The sequence below is a fragment of the Sturnus vulgaris genome, chromosome 7 (assembly GCF_052056855.1).
Source record: "Sturnus vulgaris isolate bStuVul1 chromosome 7, bStuVul1.hap1, whole genome shotgun sequence".
NCBI classification, from domain to species: domain Eukaryota; kingdom Metazoa; phylum Chordata; class Aves; order Passeriformes; family Sturnidae; genus Sturnus; species Sturnus vulgaris.
In genome coordinates this window covers 26232828-26257387 of record NC_142249.1, presented here as the reverse complement: position 1 = coordinate 26257387, position 24560 = coordinate 26232828, and the positions used below count along the sequence as shown (strand labels likewise).

Genomic DNA, 24560 nt, shown 5'->3' with positions numbered 1-24560 from the left:
ATCTCTACCACCACAGTTTTCCTCCAGATCTGAGAGTTGCTTATAGCTTAGTCAACCAAAAATAACGGGGGGAGAGGGGAGCAAACCCACCACTAGGGTTTCTCAACCCAGGGCTTCCTGTCTATCTGACATCATACCCCCCCTTTTCTCTTGAAACAGCAGGCAAAGAGGAGAGAGAAACTTTGCTGTCTTTTACAGCCCCACAAGAAACACTCCCTGGATGGCCCCGGGTCCCCAGAGCTGGGGCTGAAACAAGAAAAACCGCTGATTTAGGAACCTAAAGGTGAGGACTGGATAGACAAGGGGAGCTGCAACGGGGGCAAGGTTTCCCAGCATGAAGCTGGTGGGACCTGCCTTTCCCAATGGTCACACCAGAACCACAAGCCTGGCCTGGGTACAGCAGCAATCTGCCAAGAGAGAAACCCTGAAAAGCCTGTGCTGTCAGAGCTGGTGAGGGGAAATGGGTGGCAGATAAGAACATGTTGAGGAAAAACACAAACCAGAAGTTCCGGAGGAATTTTGGAAAGGAAATGGGGAATTAACTGCAGAAAAGGCCGGGGGGAATGAGAGGCTGTTTATGGCTTGCAACAAATAGCCTGTGTGCGCCACCTCGCCAGGCACTCACCGCCTCTCCTCCCTGCCCAGGGATACTCAGCAGTGGCCATCCCAGCCAGGCAGGAACAGCAGCAATGGGAAAGTGCTGGTGCTGGGTCCTGGGGAGTTCATTCCAGCAGGAATCAGGGAAGAAACAAAACTAAGAGAAGCTGGAAATACCTTTCCTGCTGTGTCAGAAAGGGCGAGGAGGCTGCAGGTCCTGTCTTGCCTGCAGGTAGATAAGGGACAACTGAGGCCAAGGCTGGCAGATGCCAGGCACCTCACGAGGCCCCGTGGTGCAGCCTGGCTTGGAGGGCACTTGGTCACTTGGGTACCCACACACGGCCCCACAGCTATTTCGGAGGGGCCAGAAACCATTCCATCTCCACTCCTTTCTTTTTTTACCTCTCTTGCCTTTGCCTCCCAGCACAAGCCCCACAGCACGGGGTCCCCACGCAAGCAGTCCCCGCAATCCACCCCTCGCCTGCAGCTATTTTCAAGAAAGGCAGGAGGTATTTTTAGTGCTGCTGGCCCCCGGGAGAAACTCTGAGCCTCTGAGCCGCAGCAGTGCTGGCGCCAGAGAAACTGCCGCTGCTCTGGCTGATATTTCTTGTATAATTAAACTCAATCCATCCAGGGGGCTGGGTCTTGGCCACCAACTCAGCAAGGAAGGGAAGGAGTGGAGCCAGAGAGGCAGGGGCTGAGTGCTCTGACAGATGCTGGGAATTGCTCTGCAAATGCTGGAAAAGCCTGGCCTGAGACTTTGGGGGAAGTTTTGCCAGGCACAAGGGAGCAAGATGGCTCTGAAAGGCACAGGGAGAGGGATTTAATGGGAGCAGAGCCCAAACTGCCATCTCGGCAAAGGCAAAGCCCCATACCAGCATCATCCTACCGCGGGAGATGGACCCAAAAGGGATGCCCAAGGCTGGACAGACAGCACCTAAAGGCAAGCTGGGAAAAAGCAACAGGACTTGAAGAACTCCCGGTGACTGCAGGGCAAGCCGGAGAGATCCCTGCTGGTAAACAAAAGCCCAAGCTGGAGCTGGAGCCATGTCGGAAGTTTGGGGGCTGTCTGGTTAGCCAGCATCTGGTGAACACAAGCTGCGGCTGGAGGCTGACAAGCAGCAGCACAGCCCCTCCTTTTCCCACACCCACTGCCCGGCGTCTGTCCGGGGGCCCCGATCTGCCATCGAGGAACAGGGGGAACGACAGCCCAGCCCGGAGAAAACACAGCACCCGCCAGCTTTTCGTACGTGTTTGGGTTTGGGTTTTTTTTTTTTCCCTGTGCAAAAAACCCAGAGCATTTATTCCTATGCTCCCTTAAATTTCAAAATGCATTTCCAGCAATCCAAACACCAAGCTGGCATTCCAAGCAACAGTATATTTTATATAACTGGTTCTTTTTTTTTTTTTCTTGTTTTTACCACTTTATAAAGCCATACAATGAACTGCAAAGAATCCAACATCTGTACAATGGGAAGACAACAGCGGAGTGACATTCACACGCGGACATGGTGTGACCGAAGTCATCCTTACACGCACGACGACATTATGGGCATAAAGATACAAAATATAATGTATTTTTTTTCCATCTATATAAATACACAGAAATGGGCAAGTCTAAAAGTTTGAAACTGTTTGTTAACACTGATTAGCAAATAAATCTGTAACATTCCCAAAGTAACAAAGACAACAACAACAACAACAACAAAAAAAACCCCCACGCATAACACAGCGGCACAGGATCCGCCAACAGAAACGTCATATTGCTTCCTTTTTTCTTCCTTTTTTTTTTCCTTTTTAAGGAAAAGAAAAAAAAATTAGTAACCCCAAACCAACCTCGCAATTTGCAAAACAAACGAACAAAATGAAACAAGCCCCTGCGGGCTCCTTTGCTGTCTGATCATCCTGCCTGCTCCAACGGGAAGGGTTGCCTTTTGTTGATGCTGTTGTCTGGGGTTTTTGGGGCAACTGGTTTCTTTACCTGCCCGACCTGCTGGGTGGGGATTTACTCTGCGCTTTGGTTCAGGCGGTTGAATTCACTGAAAAATCAATGCCCAGAGGCTGGGTTGGGTTTTTCTCCCTACCTGGTTTGTTTTCCATGTGTAATTTGACCAGGAGGCAGCCAGCAAATGTTGCATTCAGAGCAACCCCAAACTTTGCTCAAAACCATGAGCCCTGCTGTCTCCACCAGTGATGAGGGGCTGGTGAAGACCATGCAATGGCACATCCCATCAGCAGTTGATGACATGGATCATCTCCCAAAACAGCTCCCAGGGGCAGAGCCAGAGGCAGCCCCATTGAATGGGAACCCCACATTTTGTGCATTGCAGGTGCCACTGAGCAGGACAGACAGCAAATTACCTCCCCAGGGAGCATTTCCCAATAGACAGCAATATTGACAGCAAAGGCAGGACGGGCTTCTCTAAAGAACAAACTGACACAAAAAGGGCACGTACAATAAATTTACACACACACAAAAAAAATAATATATATCTATCTCTATATATGTGGGGAAAAGTGCGTTTTTAAGGATATCTTTGGCAAGAATATATGCAGTTCTTTGTGCAGGAAGGAGGGATATGTTTGTGTGTATGTGTGTGTGTGTGTGTGCGTGTGTGTGAGCGAGAGAGAGATACCATCCGGCTGCTGACAACGGCAGTGTGATTACAATGAAACATATGCTGGGCTTAACTCGTGCAAGCTCGAATCTCAAATAGCATGACTGCACTTTAAAAAAAAAAAAAAAAAAAAGGAAAAAACCCAAAGAATATTTTCTGTCCCTTTCATAAGGAAAAAATATCAACACTAGGTCCCCAGGACCTGGGCAATCCTAAATGTTGCTGACGGTCTCTCCCGGGGACAGAAAGAGTTGTTACACCTCAAAACCTTATTTGAAAAAGGAGCTAAAGGGAAAAAAAAGTGCCTTTAAAGGGAGCTGATAAACACCCGGCTACATCATTGGAAGGTGATTAGCTGTGTGTTAAAAAAAAATAATACAATCATCAGATGATTTTGTTAGTGTTTTGAGATTTGGATACAGACTACATTTTCGGCTAGTGGGTTAGTGGGGAGCCAGGAGAGGCTCGGGGCCCGAAGCAGGCGTGATACTATTGGCAGGTATCTGCTGGGGTCGGCTTCTATCTCTGGGGTGCTTAGATCTGCTTCGTTTGTACGAGGAGAAAAGGAGAAATAGGAGTTCCAAGCACCAGTTTCCAAGGTAGCAAATTAAAATAAAATTACATTATTATCATCTCTTTTCTTAGCAGTGAGAAACCAAGTCTGAAAAATAGAGGCTTTCAAAAATATATCTTTATATATCTATAAACACAGTGTTTTCTCTGATGGGTGAACGGCAGGGTGAGGAGATTACGGGTGAGATCGTCTCTTGTCTCGCTTGAATTTCGCAGAAGGAGGGAATCACTTTTTGGGAATATCAAAAATTAAAAGATCTCCGCATCTGTGCAGCCAGGGAGCCGAGGAGGGGGAAGCCCCCCCCAGAACCCTCCTGTCCCACCACCATCTCACAACCAACTCCTCGCTAGCCATCCTTTCACACTCCAGTACATGAGTACAGCCTCTGGCCCTGGCAGCCCTGTCTGGCCGCCCACGCCGCTCACTCCCCCCCACACACACACACACACCCCACACACACACACAGGTCACACACAGCCACCCCCACACAGGGGCCCCCGCCTCTTCCCCCATCTGTATTTTGCCTCGCTCTGAATTTTCTTTTAACATGCAGGTGTTTCCCCAGGGCAGGGGAAGGGGGGGGAATATAGTGGGGGAGATATGATGCGCAGAAAGCAATATGGCAAAAAAATAAATATTTTTGGAGCGTAGATTTAACCTTTTTTTTCCTCCTTAAAATTTCATTAGCTTACAGTATTTTTGTCAGTATAGCTTGTATATATATTATAGCTATCAAGGCAAGGGTGGTCCACGGGAGACAAACTCTCCAGGGGACTGCAGTGCTATGTTTCTAATTTTTGTCCCCAGAAGACTATCTGGGCCACTTTGCACTGAAAACTTCGCCCAAAAAAGCTCTCGGGGGCAATATTTGCAGCAGAGGGCTCAGGAATGACCCCGCAGCTCCACCTGGACCATTCCCCCTGCCCTAAACATGCACATGTGACCGAAGCATCCTCTGCCCCCTCCCCAGCACCACAGGGCCGAGACCTCCACCTGCTGCACCCCCACCATGATCTCTTCCCCTGCAGTGGCACAGGGGACTCTGCCCCTCATTCCACCCAACTTGCCCTCCTCACCTACCAAAGCTAAGGGAAAAGCTGACAGCACTGAGGTCACTGCAAAACTATGGTGCATTTCAGGGGCACAAGCCTCGAACCAGATGGTTTTGGGGGTACACATGCGTCAACCAGGGTGGCTCTCAGAGGACCTGTTACCTCCCCACTGAGCCAAAGTTGCCCAGCCACTGCAGGTCCCTTCCTTTTTTTTATATTTTCTTCCTTCTTTTTATTTTTTTAACGTGGCCTCCAAAACAAAAGGAGAAAAGCGCCTGAGTTACTTGTAGTCTTTTGCCTTTCGTGCAACTTCAATGTCCATGCAATTTAAAAACCGCTTGCGTGTCTCTGAAGAGCTAGACAGGGGTAGCCACGGGTCTGCTGCTTTGCACAGGGAATCCACCTGTGCCAGCATCCGCTATTATTATAATCATTATTATTATTACAACTATTCCTTTCCTTTCTGTTTTGCTTTTTCTGTGTTAAGAGAATGTGACAGGCCGCAGGAGAAAACTACCAAAGAGGACTAGTGACAGGAGGGAAAAGGGGAAGATGGGAGAGGAGGTGAATTTCTGCATCCTCCAGGTCCCTGGGGAGTATCCACCTTCCCCAGGTGCAGGGCGGCAGGAACTCCCACACCTCCTCACAGGCTGGGGGGCACGAGAACCCCTGGGGAAGTGGAGAAACAGTGATCCCCCTCTCTGGGTGGACTCACAGCGTCTCACCTGTGACTGGTGCTGGGCTCTGGGTCAGCAAAGGTCAGCCCATGGCCGAGCTCCCCAAGGGATTGGAAGGTTCAGGACCAATTCCCCCATGCCCCCAGCAAGTTACCAGGTCGTGAGCAGGTTTTAGGGGAAGCACAGGGGCCATTGAGGGCCCTCCTCTGCAGCTGGACAAGGGAAGGTTTCTGAGAGCATCTCCTCTGGTGTCCCATAGACCCAGCGCATGTCATTATCTCCTACAGGTCAGTTCAAACACACAGCAGATGGAGCTGCTGGGATGAAGCTTCTTCCATGGGTTTTGCCACTTGCCTCTTTTTTTTCCCGATGGAAAACACCAGTCATGGTCCCACATTCAGTCCCAAATGGATGTCACCACTTGAGGCCATGATGCTGAAAGCTGGAAACACACCTCTCACTGCCACCTTTGCTTTGGTCACCTTCCCTGCAATGGGACATGCATCCTGTATGGCGTGACTTTGTGGCTCTCTTTTGTAGGTGCGTGGCTTTGGTTCCTCTATGTGTGTGTTTGGCTTGTGTTGAGTTTTTAGGGCTTTTGTTGGTAGTTTTTTGTTGTTTGCTGTTTTCCTCCAAAATTCCAACCCTTCCCCCCCCCGATTCACTTCCCTCTCCCACAATGCACTTCCTCACACTCCTTCTCGGATCAGCTCCAAGTCCTTCTCCAAAATTCAAGAATCACCCGCAAGTGCCAGCTCATCTCTTCTGGCCGGAGCCAAGCATGACCCTGGAGACAAAGTTGACGATGGCTGCAGCTGGCTGGTCTGGGTCCAGCTCAGCAAAGAGGTGGCAGATGTTGTCTGTGGTGCTCCCTTGCTTCCTGGCCACAAAGCCAAAGAGCCTGTGTAGGGAAAAGGCAAGAGCCTCAATATTGCTCCTACAAGGATTAGCACCACCCTCTTCCAACATGGTCTTGTCCCACTTCCCCTCTTCAACATTCACTTGTCACAACACAGAGGGATACATCCCAAACCAGCCTGCAGGAAGGCCCATCTCCTCTTTCCTTTGCTGCAGTTTCTTTGAAAGCCAGGTTTCAATCATTTCTTGACCAAGCCACCCTTGCTCTGAACATCTCTGCCACCCTTCCCAAGTCTGTCCCCAAGAAAGGACCTTCCAGATGATCACAGCATTGCCTTGGTCTGGCCTCTTGAAGCCAGAGGTGAGATGGGCTCGCCATTGGGGCAGACCCTCTAAGAGAGGAAGGCTATGCAAGGACACAGGAAGCTGAGTGAGACCATCTGGTTATTTCTGTCTGTCTCCTGATGAATAAAATGTCCCTTATTTTGTTTTTAATTAGAATGTGCAAACTCAAGTTATAAATACAAGGGGAACAGAATGTGAGGCCCAGGCTACGACATTTCTAATTGGGGAGGGGAAATATCCCAGCAGCTGGACATCCTAATAAAAACCCCTTTGCTCACACAATGGCTAAAATTAGTGGGAGCTGGCCCCTGGAAATGGGTTCAGCCAATAGCTCTATGCTCCAATGGGTCAGGACAGGAAGGGGCAAGAAGAAAGGGAAGAGATAACCAGTAGCTCACATAACCCCAGCTCTGCTCCATAAGCTGGTTCCCAATGACTCTGTTGGGAGAGTTTCCAGTTTGGTCAGTTCAGCAAGAGCCATGCCTGCTCTGACCAGAAACTTGGGGCTGAAAAACACATCCAAAGTCCCCAAAACGATGCTTGGGTGAAACACTCCTGCAGTGAGGAGCTGAGCCCATCTCACACGCAGCCAGGATGCCCTGCACAGAGCATCTCCTAGCCAATGCCCAAACACAGGCAGAAGCCACCTCGACAGCAGCTGGAGTAATCTGCTGGGAAGCACAGAAAGTACTTACTTAGCAGGGCCACTGCCATCAGTTTTAGTCCACCTGCAAGGAGAAGAGAAGGTGTGAGAGATGATCCCTCCTGCACCCCACAGAGAGACAGGGCCATGACGGGGGCCAACACTGGAAGGCCAGCCTGGCTTTGCACACGCTTGGCTTTATGGAAAAATGATGCATCTCTTCCTCAGCATAAAGGTGCTTGGAGACACCAAAAACACCAGAAGCTGGCATTGCACCACAGTATCCAAGAGGACCTTGCATTCCTGCTCTCTGTAAGAGCAAAGGAGAGAGCAAGCAAAGACCCTGCTCCAAGCATCCCAGGAGGCTAGAGGAGTGAAAGGGCTGGGGTTCCCCTCAGGTTAGGGCACTCACTTTCGTTCCTGGGGGTCCAAGTCACAGAAGGTGACGGTATTGAGGGGGTAGTGTCTTCGGAAGAACAATCTGAAACACAAAACAGGGAATGTGAGGGCCAGGGAGACTCCACCACTGCCCCACCCCAACCCAGTTCCACCAGCCCAGGGGACACTGCCATAGGGTCTCCCATAGGATGTTCCAAGAGTCAGGGACAAAGTCCAGCCATGCCCATGACCAGGTTGATGCCATCCCAGGGACATCCTTCACCAACACCCTTTCTGAATCATGGCCGTGTCGGCTTTGGGAACAAGCTAACACTAGCTTTTGGCCAGAGATGTGGCCTTGGAGGCTCTTACTTCCTCTGGTTGTCCGTTAAGGTGATGCCTTGTGCAGAGACTTTGAAGTGAACAATGGTAGCTGTGGGCGTGGGGTCAGCCACCAGCGTCTCAGCAACAGCCTTCGAGATGGCCTGGGGGCCTGTCAGGGACTCCATCTCCACAGAATTGATGAAGAGGACATTGCAGGCTGGAAAGGGAGACAGCAGACAGGGGGTCAACCAGAACTCCAAGCCAAGTTCACCCCATGACAACCCCTCTCAGCTCACCTGCACCCTGTTTGAGGAGGTCTGTGGCTGAGTTGGTGGCTGACGCAGAGTCTTTCTTTTCCTCCATGGGATCTAGAAGAGACAGGACAGTTACTGGTGCTCCCTGCTTGGAAACCTACCCCCTCCCTGCAGGCTGTGGGGACAGATGCAATGCCTTCTGGTCCTAGCTCTTACCTCGGTCAGGAATGACCAGCTTGCAGGGCAGGGCCAAGGGTGTGATAGAGTGCTGGTACACCAGCGCTGAGAGACAGCCTGGGGAGAGAGGGAAGATGGTCAGCACAGGGCCAGTGTGGCAAGATGAAGAATTGTTTGCACCTGCTGGGTCCATACAATGATCCTTTTACAAAATCATTGGGCTATGGAACCGCACAATCCCAAGTATGATAACCATTAACCAAGGAAAGGAATAAGAAACTCCAGCTTTCCCTGATTAGTCACCACTGCTCTGGGTGGATGGAAACAGGTTTTTAGGTGCATTTCTTCACTAATGGTCCTAATGCAACACGTGGCAATTCCTCCCACTGAAACCACGATGTAGCCCTCTACAGAGTGCTCAGGGAAGGGACAGAGCCACCAGGGCCACTTTAGGAACAAAAAATGCAACAAAGGTCTTCGTGCAGCTCCTCAGACAACATTAGTCATGAAATAAATGGAAAAAGGGGAGACCCTGCCCTCCACCCTCCCAGCAGCATCAGTTGTCCTATATGTATGTATGTAGTTGTCCTGTATGTGTGTAGAAAGGTATGTACCTATGTATACGGGCATGTTTGTGTGCTCTCATGTGTGTGCATGAACGTAGAGGCTCCAAATGCTCACAGGATTCAGTTACACAAGGACAAGAGGCAGTACCAGCTCTCCCAGACACCCAACAGTTCTGCTTTGACAGTATGGTGAAGGCAAGGCCCAACCCCACATGTGGAAAGCATGCTGGGAGCACTTACCAAAATTAGGCTCGTTGGGACATCCTTTTAGTTTCACACCTCGTGAGCTAGTCTCGATGAGGAAGTGCCTCACCAGCTCGTTGGTCAAATCTCCTGGGAAGAAATGAGATGTTCTCAAACCAGAGCCACCCTCCTCCTATTACTATGCAGTACTATGAAGAAACCAGTGCTCCAGCTCACACCCTCCTCAAATCTGTCCCTTTGCACAGGGTCAACCACAAGCCAAACTCCCCCAAAGAGCTGGTGGGCTGGAGATGCTGTATCCATTTCATTCTACCAAAGTCCAAGATGTAGGTGCTCCTGAGCCCTCCACAGCTCAGGGCAGAGAGTGTCTGGTGCTTCCCTGTGCCCTGGGAGGCAGGGATCCTGCCACATCAGCACATACCCAAGGGCATGACTGGCGCAGCAGCCCCAGCTGCCTGCTAGTCCCGGCTGAACGATGGAAAGCATCTCAGCGTGGGAAGGAGAAGGGCACACAATACCTTTCTTGTTCTGCTGCATGACCGTGGGAGGCGGAGAAGCAACTTTCATGGCGAGGCCATAGGCTCCCCGGAAGGAGTGGCTGTCTCGGATGATGAAAGCCCCCGGCTCCCTGTCCTTCAGCAGGGCAATGGCTGCAGGAGAGAAAGGCAGAGCTCAGAGATGGCACAGTGAGAACCAACATACCCTCAAGACACCAGCAGGTGTGGGCTGGGACGAAGTGCCCCAGCTGCACATCTCATAGCCAGGCACCACAACGTTACCGTGCCTCCTGCACATCTGGATGTGCTGCCAGGCACAGGCTCATCTCCCCCCACGTCCACCACCTTCGTGTGGGCATCTCCAATTCCCACCCTGCCTACCTCTGAGCAACGAAGTACTGGAAAGCAAGCAGGAACCAAGGCCCAAATGCTGGGACCACGCCCCTGAAGGCATCCTTCCGCCCCCTTGTTCTCCCCATTCATTTTAGCCATGTTTCCAAGATACCTCTGAGCATTACCAACTCAAGATCCAGGTGTTTTGTACCCTGAACTACACAGATCCACTGCGCACTGCAGGGACTGGAGCTCCTCTACCAAGAGGAAGGTTTGAAGACCCCACATCACACAAACCTGCAGCTGAACAGGGCCTCAACCCCCATCTGAAACAGCCTGAACAGTCATTATTCACCTTCACTCTCAACCCAATCCATAAGGGAAATCCTTGCTAATCCCTGTGATCCCAGACATCCCAACCCTGTGTCATCTACTCACCCTGCTCCCTGGAGATGTCTGGTTTGTACCAGTACTTGGAAGTATCCTGCACAAACTTGACCTTGGCACGAGTCTCGGGACTGATGTCTGCAAGAAAGGGAAGACAATAAAAATGTTAAAAGATGCTGAAACTCTACATCCAGCCAAAGCATTGATATATCCCCCTCCTTTCAGATCAGCACAGTGCATTAACTTCAGCCCAGTTCCCCACACCCAGACAGGCTGATGACTACCTGGAGCTTATGGGGTTGCTGAGCATCTAAACCTAAATCCAAGCTCAAAGGCCCTTGAAGGGCTGTGTGACAGATGAGCCCCTATGGCACACAACCAGAGACAAAATGGGAGTTCTTCATTTAAAAGAAGCTGGCCAGGTGAAATAAAAACTGTTGGAGGAAAGAGGTATGTCTGGAGGTGCCAGGAAGATCCTGACTGCAGAGGACCTTCACTGCTCTCTAACGTTCAAGATTTGGATCACACTTCATAAAAATAAATTTCATCCCCTATCTTTGCTCTGTGAAGAGGAACTGGACAGGTCAATCTGCCCTGGGCAAAGCAGCCCCAGCCCCAGCCTGACTGTGCCCTATTCAGTGCCCACCAGTGGCACAGCCCCAAAGGGAGCTGGTCCTCTGGCTGTGAAGCTGTCATTTACTCAGGCAACATTTACAACCACCTGCTTTCCAAAAACAACCAGGCAAACAACCAAGAGGATTGGATAACATCTCTGCTGGAGACATATTATCAGCCCTCAGCAATCTGGTCACCTTCAGAGAGGCAGGGGATCACTCCCCTGTCCAAGCTGCTTGTTAATTGTTACAGGTTTTAATTGCTCATGCTTCCCCGCTGGGAAAGGTCCCTGGCCACAGGAGTCAAGGGGCCAGGAGGAGTGCCAGTGTGTCCACAAAGGGCTGCCTGCTCAGCAGAGAGACTGGCCCAGCAGCTGGAGCCACCACTGCCCCACAGCTTTATTCCCCTGGTGCTATCAGCCCAATCTTGACGTCACCAAGGTGTTTGTAACCGGAGCTGGCAACAGTGTTCCAGGCAGGATGGCACCTGGGGCACGGCACCATTTGAAATGAAGAGGCAGCGCCACAACGGGGTCTCAGTGGGGTAAAGCCCTCTGGGAATGGGACCAAGAGGTCAGTGCATCCCCACGGCAGAGAAAAATTGCTTCCAGGAGCTTTGATCTCCTCAGACACATCTCTGGAAGCTGTTTATGCCAGAGATGCTTGTCGGTGTTTTTCCTGTTTGGATTTGTCAGAAAGCGCAGGAAATGGCCCCAGCCCCAGCGGTGCCTTTGGTTTGCGGATGGACAGGAGGGGTAAATCAGGACATGGCTGTAATCCCTTTCCTGATGGCCAGCAAGGGGGAGGAGGGGAGAGCCTTGAGTAGGGCAGGGGGACACGGGGACCTCCAAGAGCATCCCTTACCTGGCATGGAGAACTTGGAGAAGTCCGGCAGAGTGTGGGAGAAGGCGACAGCGCTCCCACCGCTGGGGCTGGACATGCCGCTGGAGAGGGGTGAGGACACCTTGCCATTGACAGTGGCATAGTTGGGGAGGCTGTTGGAGCGGTCCCCAGCTGACATCCGCCGCTTCTCAGGCAGAGCAGGCTGCGAGGTGGGGCTGCCCTGGCGGTAGGCAGCCGAGTCTGGGGAGGAGGAGTGTGGCGTGCTCGTGCCGGGGTAGTACGCTGGGGAGACAGGGAAGGACGGCGTGGAGGGGGGCTGGTAGCCAGAGGAGCTGCTCTGCCGAGACAGTGTCAGGTGCCTTTCCTCTGGGCTGGAGTAGCCATACAGGGGGCTGCCAGGGGATGTGGCTGCCGCTGCTTGGTGCCTGGACAGGCTGGGGCTCCCTGGTGGGGCCACCAGGTTGCCATGGGCCATCACAGCGTGCCTGCCCAGCCCGGGGCTGCCGGGAGCACCACTCATGCTGGGGTTGATGGCTCTTCGCCCGAAGCCAGGGCTGGGCGGTGTATTGGTAGCCACTGTCCGGTGCAGGCTGCGGGGGCTCCCTGGCACGGTGTGCACCCCCACCACATTGACCTGTGGCTGTGGCCGAGTTTGGGGTTCTGGCTGGAGGCCAGCTCGGCCATCAGGATAGTCGGGGGTGCTGTATGCTGAGCCCGGGACCCCTCCTTGGACCATTGCAAAGGAAGATGGAGACGAGTTTTGGTAGCTGCTGTGAGCAGAGGGCATCTGCGAGACAACAGGCGACCGGTACAGGGGCTCAGCTGAGGCATGGGGAGGTGTAACCGTGCCATGGGGGCTGCCTTCTGACGGGTAGCTGCGGAGGGAGGCCCTGAGGAGAGGTGAAGAAAGGTAGAATTCAGTTCCACTGCTCATTTCTGCTGCTGACTAGTACTGGCACCCTCCTGCATGTGGCATACAGGGAAACTGAGGCACAGAGCCAGTCAGCTATTTGGCTGTTCACAGGCAACCGTGGGATGGGTCCAGTCAGCTTCATGGAAGCAACTAGAGGCAGCTTTAGCTCCACCATGAATCCCAGTTCCATCTCAAAATACAACTTCCTGGGGAACAGAGCCTTTTTCCAGCTCTGCTCCCACCAAACACCTGGTTTATTTTGCCCTGCCAGCCTGCGTGGTTGCAGAACACCTCATAGGCAGGATGGACAGGGGAGACGGACAATGGGTCCATCTCACCCCAGAGGACTAATGCTCAACCTAACCCAGGGCTAGGGGTTAGCACAACCCATCCCTCCTCCCACTCCAGGGGCCAGGTTCCCACTGAGAGGTTTCTGAAGAGTCCAATAACCATCAGGTGACCAGCAGTGACCCAGATTTGTGTCCTCAAGGCACTGAAGTGTACTGAAGTTGACTGGGATACCCAAACCCTGCATTGAGAGATGAGAGTCTTTGCAAAGGCAGTTTCAATGTGGGAACAAGCACCATCCCTGGAGATGTTCAAGAAACAACTGGACATGGCACTTAGTGCTCTGGTTTAGTTGGCTTGGTGGTGTTCAGTCAAAGGTTGGACTCTATGATCTTGGATGATAGAGATGATTAATGATTCTGTGACTGTGATTCTAAGCCTGTGCACCAGGCAGTGTTCAGCCCCACAGCCCCACCAGTCCTTGGGACCTGCACCCTCTGTCTTACCCATCCATGCTGTGAATAGGGCTGCTGGTGGAGACAGGGCTGGGGGCGATGAAGGAGTTGGAGAAAGTGCCATTCCTGGTGGGCACCTCTGGGCCTGCAGGCTGGACAGCGGGCTGGACAGCAGGCTGGGCAGCGGGCAGTGTCCCTCCCCTGCCCGTTGTGGCCGTACGGGCCACTGACTCAACATAGCTCCTGGGCTCTGCAGCGAAAGAGAAATGGAAACAGATGAGCCTACAGCTTGTATGGGAAGGGGGCCACACCCTTCCCAGGATCCGCATTCCATGCGAGTGAAGGTGCTTGAGCTGACCTCCTCAAGTTGAACATTTCCCCCTACCTCTTCCACCAGGAGTTCTGCAAAAACACATCTGGCTCATTCAAGACCTTGAAGTTGCTTCAAGAATGTTGAAGACCCCAGCCAGGGCACGGGGGGGGGTCACCCCTTTTCCTGAGGGGACTGGAACATGGGACCACAATCCCTTTGCTTGCCACAGCCCCTTCACCCTGCTCTAAGTCAGCGTCCCTCCCACCCAGGATGCCAAAGAGATCACATCCTGCTCCCTGTTCCTCCACAGTCTCTAAAAATAGAGCAAGTGACTCGGCCCAGCCTGCGTTGACTCACATGGGACTGATGACAATGCCCTGTGGTCCCTGCCCTCTGTGGCCCACCTCTGCCAGCCATCTCCAGCAGCAGACCACAGGGCAACTCTGGCTGTTTCCACTGCAGCATCCAACACTTTCAGTCCCAGCCCAGCTTGAAACTGGAGCCTATGAGCACGACCAAGAAAAGCAATTTTCCTTTAGAGCCGCCAAGCTGTCCCGTGCCAGGAGCAGGGGGCTGGGCTGGCCATTACTGGCTATGGCAGACACTAGACCCAGTCCTCTCTCATACCTTGCTCCCTTCCTCCTGTTCCATCCAGGCTGGTCCCCATCCCTGCAACAGCCCCCACAGCCCCCACCGAAAGCTGCACCAGGGGAAGGGGCTGCAGCTTCAGTCCCGTTCCCCCAACCACACAGCCATGTCACACCTCAGCTTGCCCTACGCAAGATCCACTGGCATCAAATCCTGTGGGCCAGGCAGTCTTGCTCCAGGCTGGCCATGCCCAAAGCAGCTCTGCAGTAGTAATTAGCATGGCAAACATTATTATTGTTGTTATTAGTCATAACAGCCGGGCTCTGGCTCAGCCTGCTGGCAAGCTGGCCTGCTCTCAGTCAGCAACGCCAATGCACAGCTCCACGTTCAGAGCTGGAGCAGAGACACACAAGGAAAAAGACTGTCATAGGTCCCACTCCTTCTCCTGCAGCGTCTCTGTGCCCTGTCTGTGGAGAGGGGAGGAGGAGTCCCTCCCTTGGGCTGATGTCCCTGGCCAATAACCCCAGGAAAGGTCTGAGCCAAAATCAGAGGATGGACCGTGACACAGGCTGGGTACCAGCATCTAAAGCAGGACATCCTGGGTGACGGGGATGAGGCACTACCCAGGGCAGCTGCAAGAAATTCATTGCAGCTTAGGTAATTAAATTAATTTCACAGCTACTCACTTTTCCCCTTCCCAGCTCCCCAGCCTAGACTAAAATTAGCCAGACAGTATATATGAGTCAGCCTGCAAGAGGTTAAGACCATAGGGCTGTGAAAATGCCAGCCCCTCCTAAAAAGGCAGGAGCAGGGGGCTTGGCGGCTGTGCCACAGTGAGGTGTGTGGCCATGGGCACATGTTCCAGTACATTGATTCAATATAGCACAGGAGAAAAGAAAAGAGAAGTTAGAAGTTTCAGGCAGAATTTTTTTAGGTTGCAAAATCTGATCTTGCCTTCTCGTGTTTTCTTGGAAGGGACTCTGGAGATGGGAAAATGGGTGGGAAAATAGAGAAGTTCTGAGTCACCAAGGAGATGGGTATTTGTTTGGGAATCCCAAATCCAAGCAGGGCTGCACTCTGGCCAGAAATCCCCAGTGCTGCCTCTGTGTCAGGCTGTTTTAAAGCCTCTTCAGAGCTGACAGCCACATCCTGAGCTCCCACACTGCCAAAGCATCTTCCAACCCCATATACAGGGCAGCCATTCCAGCTGGGATCTGCTAGAAGAGAATGCAGAGGCAGGGACTGCCCCTCCTGGAGTGTGGCTCCTGGAATGTGTGGCTAAGGGCAGCGAGTCCTTAGCCAAAGCACCAGTCCCTTCTCAGAACCATAGATTTCAATGCCCAAAAATACCATTTTAGAGAGGATGAAGCAGAGCAAAGGGCCCATGGTGGCCACTCAGCCTGGGCAGTGCAGGGTCACTGGACATCCTTGCTTGGGGATCAACAATCATGCAAGGGGACAGAGATGCAGGACAGCTTGAGCTCCTGAGGGTTTAGTGGGAAGGAGAGGAGAGGAAATGTTTGAGTCTATGGAGGCTTAAAGCTGCACGGAAATGGTAAAGCTTGGGGGAATTTATGGGGGAAAAGCCTGGTTTTATCTCAGCTTTGCTTCCTTCAATGTATCCAAAAAGCCATCACTGAAATATCAGTTCTAAAAGTAGAACTTTTTTCAAGCAAACACTTTCTTCAGTATCACACAGCGTTCAGGTTTTGGTTGTGTGCATTTGAGAAATTTCCAAGGAGAAATGCTGATGGCTGCTAGGGCTAGAGGAAGCACCACACCCACCAAGAAGAGACATCCTTTCCCCAAAACCCATCCTGAACATACAGTTCCTCATCCCAGCTCTGAGGGCTCAAAAATTCATTAAAGGAGGAAGCAAAACCACCCAACAACCGTTACCTAGCAGGCAGCACTGCAAGCAATCACAGCCACTCCCAAAGGCTCTGTCCCCACACGGGATGTGCCATCCCAGAGCCCACAGTGCCTGCACCATCAGCACAGCCACTCTTGAATTGACATCCCAGCCCCATCCTTGGCATCCCCAAAGTGGCGCAGGAGAGGTGGGAGGAATTTGAGCAGCTGCCTGGAGGGTGGAAGATGTGCACCAGCTGCTGGTGCTGCACCACTGCCCAGCCAGCTGAGCCGGCAACACACTGGTGGCCTCTGCGCCTGCTGACCTTTTGTGCTGCACTTTGGTTTATTTTCACTCTGAATGGTAACAGCAAAGCCAAAAGGGGAGGGAATGAGACTAAAACTGGGGCTGTTGCTCCCAGATCCCTGCCAGACTCATCCAAAGCTGCCCGTAGCGTGCCAGCATCCCCAGCGTGCCACCAGCAAGGATGGCACTCACTGACAAAGAGCTCTCAGTCCCCACAGATGACTGCCACACAATGTGACAGACTTTCAGGTCCAACTTGGACACTGAGAAATCCAACCACGACACAAGGCTTGATGTGCCCCTCCTCTAAAGGGAGCAAGACAGGCAAGGCTCAGGCTCCTACATCCCTGAGGGAGAGCGCAAGGGAAGGCTCCTGGAGCAGACACCTGGGCCTGCTCTGAGTGACAGTCCCAACAGTGAGGTTGCATGAGGAAAAGAGATACAGAAAGAAAAGCCTTTCTTACCTTCTTCAGAGTCACCACCCGCTTCCCCTTCTAGCTCTGAGAGATGGAGGGGCAAGGGAGCGATGGGAGTGGGAAGAGGAGGAAGGGAGGTGCGAGACAGAAAGAGAAATCAGAGTTAAGCAGCTCTGCCTTGCTCAGGCAGGGGCACACAGAGCACAAAGGAGAGCCCCCACACCTCCCAGCACTGTGCTCCAAACTGAAACTCGGCCTCAGACATCCCCACATCAACATCCCAGAAATTATGTCCAAAACCCAGGAGACTGGCTTCAGATAGTAAAGAGGGAACAGTGCAGCAGAGTGACCAAAGACCTACTCCAAGAAGCCCAGCAAGCACCAAAAAAACATCAGCTCACCCAAGAAGGGTCTTGCAATGCAACCTCAATCAACCTGTGGCCCCCAGGCTCAGATGGGTTTGGGGAAGTTACACTCAGTCCTGAGCTGCCTCAGGAAGGGGGCCTGGGGGCTGGGGAGCAGTAAGGTCTGGCTTGGCAGGCTACTCCAGGACACGTCCTCAGGACAGCAGGGCCTTTGCACTCAGAGACTGCTGTCCAGGATGGAAAGAGCTCTGGATATTGTTCTGGCTGACAGGCTCAGCTCCCAGAGAGCAAACTGTCTCCAGCTGTCCTAGGGAGGAGAAGGAATGTAGGGGGTGGGAGAGGTAAGAATATGGGGCTGGACAGGAAACAGGGCCACAGGGTTATCTAGCCTTCACCACTGAAGACTCTACTGTGCTGAGCCCCCTAGGGCAGCACCAACATCCCCCACACTTACACAGTCCCAGAGTCCCTATAAAGGGTGACAAGGACCCCCACATCCACCTAGCCCCAAAAGGGAGGTGGAAGTGCCTTCTCCAAACTAGGGACCCCTCCGGAGTATCCTCACAGATGCCGCCACAAAGCATGTGCCTGCAGTCCCCGTGTCCACACTCACCTCCCACGGGATGCAGCAGGATCTCAGCCGGGTTGTGGGGCTTCAGCCCCAGTGCTGAGAGCGGAGTCTTGGCCAGGCCAGGGGGAGAACGCACTGTCGGCACATTGGACACAAGAGTGTTAGTGGAGGGGTGGGAGGTGACACTTCAGAAAGGCTGGAGATGTCCATGGGTTCAGAGCCCCCACAGTCCATCCCATCCACTGGCTGCAAGGGAGGGCTGCTGAGAACACGAGATGTCCTCGTATGAAGCAACACCCTGGAGAAGAATACTGATCTCCCTCTTCATTTGGGACAGGACACAGGGTGGGAGGTCACTGGGAACAAGCACCCTGCCCCACTGCAAAGGTGGCAGGATGGAGAAAGAGGACAACTCCCATCAGGACAGGCCCAGACCCGATCTCCCAGCACCAACCCCATGAAGTTCCATCATAAAGGCATAAAGCTCCTTTCATTTCCCCTATGTGAGCAGCCATCCCAACCCAGCTCTACTCCTTTCTGCCAATCCCCACATCTGGCTAAGTTAGAATCCAGCTGTCCCAGAGCAGCTCATCATCCCCACAAAAGGGACAGAAGGACTGCCAAAAAACCCTTGCCCTCCAGACCAGCTCAATGGGTGGATGAGGATGTTCACACAGAGGGGTGGCAATGTACATGTGAGTTCTCTACCTCTGTGCCCAGACATACACACCAGGAGGAGCTGCATATGTGTGTATGGCTATGATATGGATGGCAGTGGGGTTTCACAGGGCAGGGCAGACCACCCCAAGCAGATTGCACCTACTCTCCCCTCCTACCCACTGGGTTTGCTACCCCCATCTCCCTGATGTTGTATTTTCCCATATCAGTGGAAACCTCAGGGGATCACCTTCAGCAGGAGAGACCAAAGGGCACGAGCTTCCAGCAGTGTCTGAATGTCTCTGACTAGTGGCACAGGCACAGGGCCTGTGGCAAGGCTGGGAGGCAGTGGGTGGTGGGAGGTCTAGAGAAAACCAAACCCTTGCCCTGAGGTCAGGTCCACCCAGCAGCCTGGGGCTGGAGCAGCTGAGCAGCCAAGTCCCTGGGAAACTAAGACAGCAGCACCTTCCCCAGTGGGTGTCTGATTTCCTCAAATCCAGCTGACTCCAAGCCACAATGTCAACTCACACCTCAGTTGGCTGATGAGCAGCAGGGTCCTCATAGGGCCAGGAATTCTGCTGGGACCACCATCCCCCACACAGAGGGGAATTGCTCCTGTATCCCCCAAGGCCACTTTGCCAAAGCCTGAAAGCTGCAACTTCAAGCTTCCCAGGCTTCCCTGGCTGGTGCTGGATAAGCAGCACTGTCTCAGGGCCACGACCCCAGCCAGGCTGTTCCCTGTCAGCTCTGCAAGTGACTCATCCCCCAAAGCCCTGACCCACTGCCAAAGGAGCTGCTGCTGCCTCAGGGCCGAGCTCTCAGTCCCCAGGAAAAAAAGGGTCATTTCCAAGCTGCCAAGCACCCCAGAGATGCTCCCACACTCATCTCCTCATCCCAAGAGACAGGGCTCAAACATCAGAGGATTGCAGGGAAGGAAGAGCAACAGTACAGAAGAAAACAACCCCAAGCACCATAGGCTGAGCTGTGGGGGCAGGGGGCTTCACTGCAACCAGGACATGGCATCAGAGGGGGCTACGCTCAGCCCAAGTATCCCCAAACCTAGAGCATCCCTCAGCCTTCAGCCTACAGAGGTGTTCTAGAGGGAATGGGGTCTGCCATCTTTTTAATGGGTTTCCCAGTTGACTGGCTGCTCCACTGCATTGCTCTGGCCCGAGTCATGCTGTGATGATGTGTGGCTGCACCTCAGGGTTCATTGCTCAAGCTGGTCACACAAACCCAGTCCACACAAACCCACCGTGACTTAGACAGGGTAAGTCAGAACAGAAATGCTGCACAGGAGGAGTAGAGACAAGCTCCCTGCAAAGAGCATGCATCCCAGCCTTTTTTCCCCTCCTGCCTTTGAAATTACAAGAAGTGACAAGGTGTGTGAGTCTGCCCTCCTGATCTTCAGTCCCTCCTGCCTCCCTCCCAACTTGCCTGCCACCACAGGTTTGCTTCTCTTCATGCCATGCCAGTAGGAAAAATGGGGAAATGCAGGACTGGGATAGGGTGAAAGCATGCTTCTCTCCTCATCCCACCTTGGGATCCCATCAAAAAACCACCCCAGAGAGTGGAGGGTGGGAAAAACCCAAGATGAGGGTACCAGGCATGGATGCTGAAGTGAGATGCTGACAGCAGCACAGAGTGGCAGGATGTGGAAGAGGAAGGAGGATGGAGAGGAGGAGTGGTTAACATGGCGGTGGGTGTCTGGAACCTGGAGTTGTCTGACCCTTGGCAAATTTCTGGCTTGCCCAGAGCCACCCACCGAGCCCCTCTGCCTCCCAGAGCCATGGCACTTACAGGTGTTGGAGTAAGGGGTTTGTGGTGACACAGGGAAGGCTGGGATGGGGGGAGAAATCTCACCGCCGCTGGAGGGTGGGCTGGTAGGGGAGGCACCCTCCATCTCCTCGAAGGCTTCCTTGTAGCTGTGGAGGTGAGGCTGGGGAGAGCAGGAGAAAGGGTCAGTCCCATCCCTAGATGGGCACAAACCTCTAGGACACCCCAAGGAGAGGGCAGAGGGGACAAAGGGAAAGGTTTCATCTCCTCCCTGCTAACTACCACCACCACCACAAAAACCATCACTGATCCCCAACTCTAGGGATGCTGTGAATGCTGACCAAGCCGTTCCTCTCCCTGGAGGCATGTCTCCCCAGTCAGCCACCCCCCAACCCCAGCACTCCTCTACTCCAGCACACCTCTTTGGGCCTCCCTCCAGGGTTGGCTGCGATGGTGCTGACCACCTCAGGTGAGAGGACGGTGGGGCTGCGGGGCGAGCTGGGCTCTGGTGAGCTCTTCTCATAGTGGCTGTCGCTGGGGGTCCGCTTGCGGGCAGGGACAGCGCTCTCCTCCAGAGGCTTCTCCCGGGACTGCACCCCTGCAGGGCAAGCACAGGGTGGTAGAGGGGTGAGGAGCTGCCAGCTGAGATAGGGACAGCAGGAGATGCTCCAGGCCTGACCTGAGAGGTCTCAGCTTCAGCACTCACCTGCATCAAACCCCCAGACCAGCACGGGTAGCTGGAGCAGATATATCCTACAATAGCGACCCCAGAGCAGGTGATAAAGCAAGGCAGGGTTGTGGCTAGTGGCTGAATTGCTGCACTAGCCCTCTCAAGCACCATTAGATTTTCAGGGACAACAACCTCCAGCAGTGGGTGCAAGGGGAAAGAGCCCAGACCTGCAGAGCAGGGAAGCAACAGGGCTTCCTGAAAGCATCATGGTGGGAAAGGACCAAATCACTCAGCACAAGGACAGCTGTATTCAGCCTGCATGCCTGTTCCCACAGCCAGATGTGGCTTCAACCACAGCAGTGGAAAAAGCCTGGTTTTGTGAATTCCTGAGGCAGACAGAGCACTGGATCAAGAAGAAAGAACCCAACAGAGAAGTGGTGCAAGGAGCCCTAATAAACCACTGCTGTTCTGTCCCCAGTGCAAAGCCTCTCAAAAAGGAGAGATCAGCATCTCCCCTCCATCTCCCCCCCCAAACATCCTTCCCAGGTCCCAGCAGTATGAGCCACCAACATCCACAGCCTGGGGGGAAGAACAGAGTGACCAAGTAATCACAGGAGAATGGTTTGCTTGGGCTGTGGAGATCCCCATTGGCTGGGATAAAGCCCAGGAACATGGACAAAGTTGGCACAGGGCAGGGCAGCTCAACTCTCCCAGCACCTGACAGTGCCCAAACACATTTTCTATCCCACGTCACCAGGTTAAGAGCATAATCTGGGCTCATGGATGATGGTGCCGGGTTCAGTGCACAGCAACCCCACAGAGTATCATGGACACAGCTCAGAGACCCGTGGGACTCACATTCCTACCCACTAGCAGAGGTGACAACACTGTCCCCTCTACTTTTCCCATAGAATTGTTGAGCACTTTTACTCCCCTTGGTCAGCACATTAGGGAAGAAAAAAAGAGAAAAAGGGAAAAAAATAAAAAGGGAGAATGGCCAGTATCACGCTTCAGGAAATGCACTTTTCAAACACCAACTCCTTTCCCACGGGCTGGCGGAGGAAAACTAGCCATCAGCTGCTTCCCCTCACTCCCGGGGCTCCGCATGGGACCCGCCTTGTGCCCGCTGACCTCCCCTCTCCACCGCTGGGCACACACACCAGAGCTTTCCCGGCCCGGGGAAAGGGCTGCGAGGGCTCCAGGGAAGGAGGTGGCCTGGGCACATTTCTAAATAATCAGCCCAGTGAATGGCAACAACAATAAAATCGCGGCTCGAGGGGAGAGGCGGCCAGGCTGCGAGGCGGGGGACTCGAGCCAACGGGGCTGGCTCCAGCCGCGGAGGCGGCCTGGAAAATTCCACTAAGAGCAGCTTTGAAACACAACTCCCGATCCCTTCTGCAGGTGCTCACCGGCACGGGGGACTGCCATTAAAAAGACTCGTGGAGAGAACAGGGGGACACAGAGGGTCCCTGGGAAGCTGCCTTGCAGGTATGGGCAGCATTGCATAGGGTCACCCCATATTTTTGTCCTGCTCTTCGCTTTAAGGGACTGTAGCCCGCAGTTGTGACCACGGGAAAAAACAGCAATCTCTTGTATTTTTTTTTTCCCTTCCATTTTGTGCACTATGGGTTCACCTGAACACTGCAGGAGCATCAACAGGAACATCCCTTGTCCCATTCCAAAGTGAGCTGCACGGCCCGAGCACTTCAGAGAGGCAGGGACTGGCTCCTCGAGCTTTGAATTTTAGTGCTGGGAAGCACTAAACACGGCAGATGGATGGAGCCTGGCTATCAGTGCACATCACCCATCTGCAGCGTGGGACTCCCTGCTCCATCCCCAGGGCTTCACGCCACCTAACCACAGGGTGCTGGATCTGGCCCATTGGGACACCCAGGAGCTCAGCAAGCTCCGGCTGCTCCACTCCCCAGACATGGAAAGCAGCCGGGGCCACAGGGAGGGGAGGGAGGAGAAGGGAAAAAAGGGACTCATTGTTCAGGAGCGGAGAGTGGGAAACTTCACAGGCCGCCCGGAGCAAAGCCTGGAGGAAACCCAGGCTCTGAGCATGGCTCCCCCGACCCCCTGGGTGATTTATGGGATGGAAACTATGTTTGAAAAACAAACTCTCCTTTCCCCAGCTTGCTTTGCCCCCTCAGCAGACATACAGCCTCCCTTAGCCATGGTCCTGTCACTGGACTCCCAAGGACGTTTGATGCCTGCAGGAGGACAGATTCCTGTTTATAAAAGGGGAGCAGCAGCCTGTACCCCACTCCTCACCCTCTCACCCAACATCTGTGGCACCGTCACTCCTTCTGCTGCTCATTTAAATACTTAACTTAGTATCAACCCACTGCCCTCAGACTCAGCACAGCTGTAGGGCTGGGGAAGGGTAGGGAGCATAACAGCTGGGGAAGGAGGAAACAGGAGGGATGGCAAAACCAGGTAATTTTTCAGCAGGTTTTAGGCCAAATCAGGAGGCAGCTGCTTTTAGGCCATGAGATGCTAGGACTACTGCCAGGTAAGATCCAGGTGATATCCCCATAGGACAGGAGAAAACAAAGAAGCATCCCAAGGCCCTCGGGATGTGCACTCAGCAGTTAAAGCCAGACAGGGACACACAACACCCAGGGAAGAGAGATATGCAAACTCACTCCCTGCCTGCATGAAGAAAAAACATTGTGGTGTGCTGCTCATCACCAGAGCCCAACTCACCCCATCCTGGAACAGACTGCTCCCCATGCCCCACCTGATTATCCCAAATGGGTACAATAAAATAACTGAGGACTGGGAGGGTTCAAACCTCTTTGGTCCTCCTGGGGAGAAACCCAAGGTGCCAATGGGGAGAGAAAGGTCACACAGAAAGATAGTGACTCCCCAGCCCCACTCCATCTCCCATCTTCTCTTTGCCCTGGGACAAGCAGGTGCACAACAAGCACCAAGCAGGTCACCAGCATGCATCACCCAGGGCACACTCACCTTCAAGGAGCAAAAGTCACACTGCATAAAATGCAGCCTCAGCAGCCCACACCCCCCAGCTGCAGACCAAGACACGGGGATTCCTAAACTGACGTAGAAGAGATCCTTCTAGGCTGACAACTGGCTAAAGCTGTGTTCTATGCAGCTGCACCCCAGTCACTGCTTCCCAGGACAGTGAGTCATGGTCAGGGCAAAGCTTGGAGGGGATGTAGCAAGGGTCTAGAACTGGCTCAGCAATGAAAACCCCACCAGCAAGCAGTGCGAGGCTTGGATAAGATGCAAAACTAAGCGTGGGCAGGGAAATCTGTACTCAGGACCAGGGGCTCCCCCATCACTGGAGGGGCTCAGTGGGAGCTCTCACCATCACTCTGTTGAGAAAATGAACCAATCCTGCATGGAGATGGTCTCCTGAGCCTCCCTCCATCCCACATCCATGCAACACACAGATCACTCAGCATGCATAGAGGAGGAAGGAA

General features: G+C 53.2%; 1 protein-coding gene across 9 annotated transcripts in view; it reads right to left on the bottom strand.

Annotated features, from left to right (window-relative positions):
• Window positions 1-1955: 1955 nt before the first annotated feature.
• TNS1 (tensin 1) overlaps window positions 1956-24560 on the bottom strand; it is a 62267-nt gene continuing 39662 nt past the window's right edge. For 6 of the 9 annotated variants that reach the window (XM_088168223.1, XM_088168215.1, XM_088168216.1 and 3 more), the window contains 15 exons: window positions 20861-21039; window positions 20466-20604; window positions 18051-18143; window positions 17121-17156; window positions 13649-13847; window positions 11963-12831; window positions 10536-10622; window positions 9786-9917; window positions 9304-9396; window positions 8537-8614; window positions 8363-8434; window positions 8115-8283; window positions 7777-7845; window positions 7417-7449; window positions 1956-6419 (listed from right to left, as the gene is read on the bottom strand). In XM_088168223.1, coding sequence (XP_088024349.1) covers window positions 6275-6419; window positions 7417-7449; window positions 7777-7845; window positions 8115-8283; window positions 8363-8434; window positions 8537-8614; window positions 9304-9396; window positions 9786-9917; window positions 10536-10622; window positions 11963-12831; window positions 13649-13847; window positions 17121-17156; window positions 18051-18143; window positions 20466-20604; window positions 20861-21039 — 2393 coding nt within the window. In that variant the 3' untranslated portion in view covers window positions 1956-6274. The remainder of the gene's footprint in view (window positions 6420-7416; window positions 7450-7776; window positions 7846-8114; window positions 8284-8362; window positions 8435-8536; window positions 8615-9303; window positions 9397-9785; window positions 9918-10535; window positions 10623-11962; window positions 12832-13648; window positions 13848-17120; window positions 17157-18050; window positions 18144-20465; window positions 20605-20860; window positions 21040-24560) is intronic. The other 3 variants (XM_088168222.1, XM_088168214.1, XM_088168217.1) reach the window with 3 other exon arrangements.